Genomic DNA, 1,707 nt, shown 5'->3' with positions numbered 1-1,707 from the left:
AAAGACAAGCTTTAGTGTGTCTTCTGGGTTCTGTTGTCCTCATGTATTTCCATACATGTCACAGTTTCTCCATGCTTATGTCCACATCCAACTTTCCTTCACAAATGTTACTCTAGTTGACTTACAGTGAATTCAACTCAACACCAAATACAAATATAACAGATTTTATGGATTCTTCCACCAGCTCTAGCTATTGCCTGTGTTCTAATCCTTATAACTTATCTCTTACTCTACATCATTGGTGGTTCTCCTTCTCTGATTGTGCCCCGACACAAAATCTGAGGGGAAAGGACTAAAGAAATGATTTTCATGATGATTTCAGCTTCTAGACCCAGATTTGTGATGTGAAGATCTTTTTTTTTTTGATGTGAAGATCTTTAGGTGAAACTTCCATTTTATATTCTTATGGGGCAAGTTTTCAAATTTAGACAACTTTACACATGCTCTGGATGGTTGATTTAAAAGTCAAAAATTCAAGATGAGAATACAGCAGTAGAAAGTTACCCTGGACACCTGCTTCCAAATGACATGCAAGGAGCTTTCTTTTAGTGTTAAATCTTCTGATCCAGACCACAGATGAAAGAAGCATAGGACTACCATTTCTTGTCTGGGGTCTGCAGGTGTGTATTTTGGCGGTCGTCCTGCAGCGGGAGTGGAAGGGGGCGGGTTTGTGGGGGGAGGGGGGTCCTCTCTCTTATCCAGCTCGGGAGTTTTTGTGCAGCTTTTCCTATCACTTCAAGCACTGTGAGTTCCCAGAGAGCACAGAAGTACTTTGCAGAGTCTTCCAGCTTTAAGGATGAAATAATGAGGGTGATGGCTTTAAGTGATCTCTGAAAATTTATGGAGTAGCGGCCATCCCTTGCATTCGGGCCATAAGAACTCTGACTAATAAGGTAAATCATCTCTCCACTGGGAAGCTGCTTATACCAAAAAATGTTATAACTCCTCCAACTTGTCTCATACTGACAGTTCATGGTGGCTAACTCCCCAACTTGACTGGATATGTCTGGCTGGTCTTGAGTAACTTTCTGGGCCACACCAGATCCTGTGGAAAAAAATCAGAAAACAGAGATGGAACAGTGAATAAAATAATGTAGGAATTAGACTCGTTTAGGTCTCCAAAAAGAAAAACCAAACTGAAACCCTAAGATGCTTGCTTTTCTCCAGTCCTCCTTCCCGCCGCCCCAAGTCCCAGTGAAGCACCACGTGCCTGTGTGCAGTCCTTTCACCCTGAACACCGCACCCACGTTTGGAAGCATCCCTACCAGAGAAGGTGAAGGCCAGGAACACCCAGAGCAGGCTGGAGAGCGGCATGAGGCATGGATTCCCCTGCTCAAATGTGCTCAGTTCTGCCTCAAGCTGAGAGTTCAGTGTCTTTGTCTGCCTGGCAGCACATTTACAGAGTACCTGGTTCCTGTGTGACTCCTTCAGACAGGAAGTGGAGTTTGTCATGTTCAAGGTAACATGGTCTGTGCACAGATGGGAAAAAAAAGTGTGATTCACCACAAACCTTTACTTTGTCCATTTTTCTTTCACTGGTAATTAAGTTACACTGAGTCTGAAAAAAGGGCTCCCCTGATAACTTAGTTGGTAAAGAATCTGCCTGCAATGCAGGAGACCCTGCTTCAGTTCGAGCCTGAAAGAGGACTTTGCAAAACCAGTTATTAGTAAAGATTTGAGCTGAGGGGTATTGAAGAACAAACAAGT

At 43.4% G+C, this 1,707-nt stretch overlaps 1 gene segment (V, D, J or C); it reads right to left on the bottom strand.

Annotated features, from left to right (window-relative positions):
- Positions 1-593: 593 nt before the first annotated feature.
- On the bottom strand, positions 594-1,401 carry LOC122705819. The segment is given in 2 exon segments: positions 594-1,045; positions 1,266-1,401. Coding segments are annotated over 2 exon segments (501 nt in total).
- Positions 1,402-1,707: the final 306 nt, after the last annotated feature.

Source organism: Cervus elaphus, chromosome 12 (assembly GCF_910594005.1).
Source record: "Cervus elaphus chromosome 12, mCerEla1.1, whole genome shotgun sequence".
Taxonomy (NCBI): Eukaryota; Metazoa; Chordata; class Mammalia; order Artiodactyla; family Cervidae; genus Cervus; species Cervus elaphus.
The sequence above is the reverse complement of the archived record's forward strand: the minus strand, read 5'-3'. Positions and strand labels throughout refer to the sequence as shown.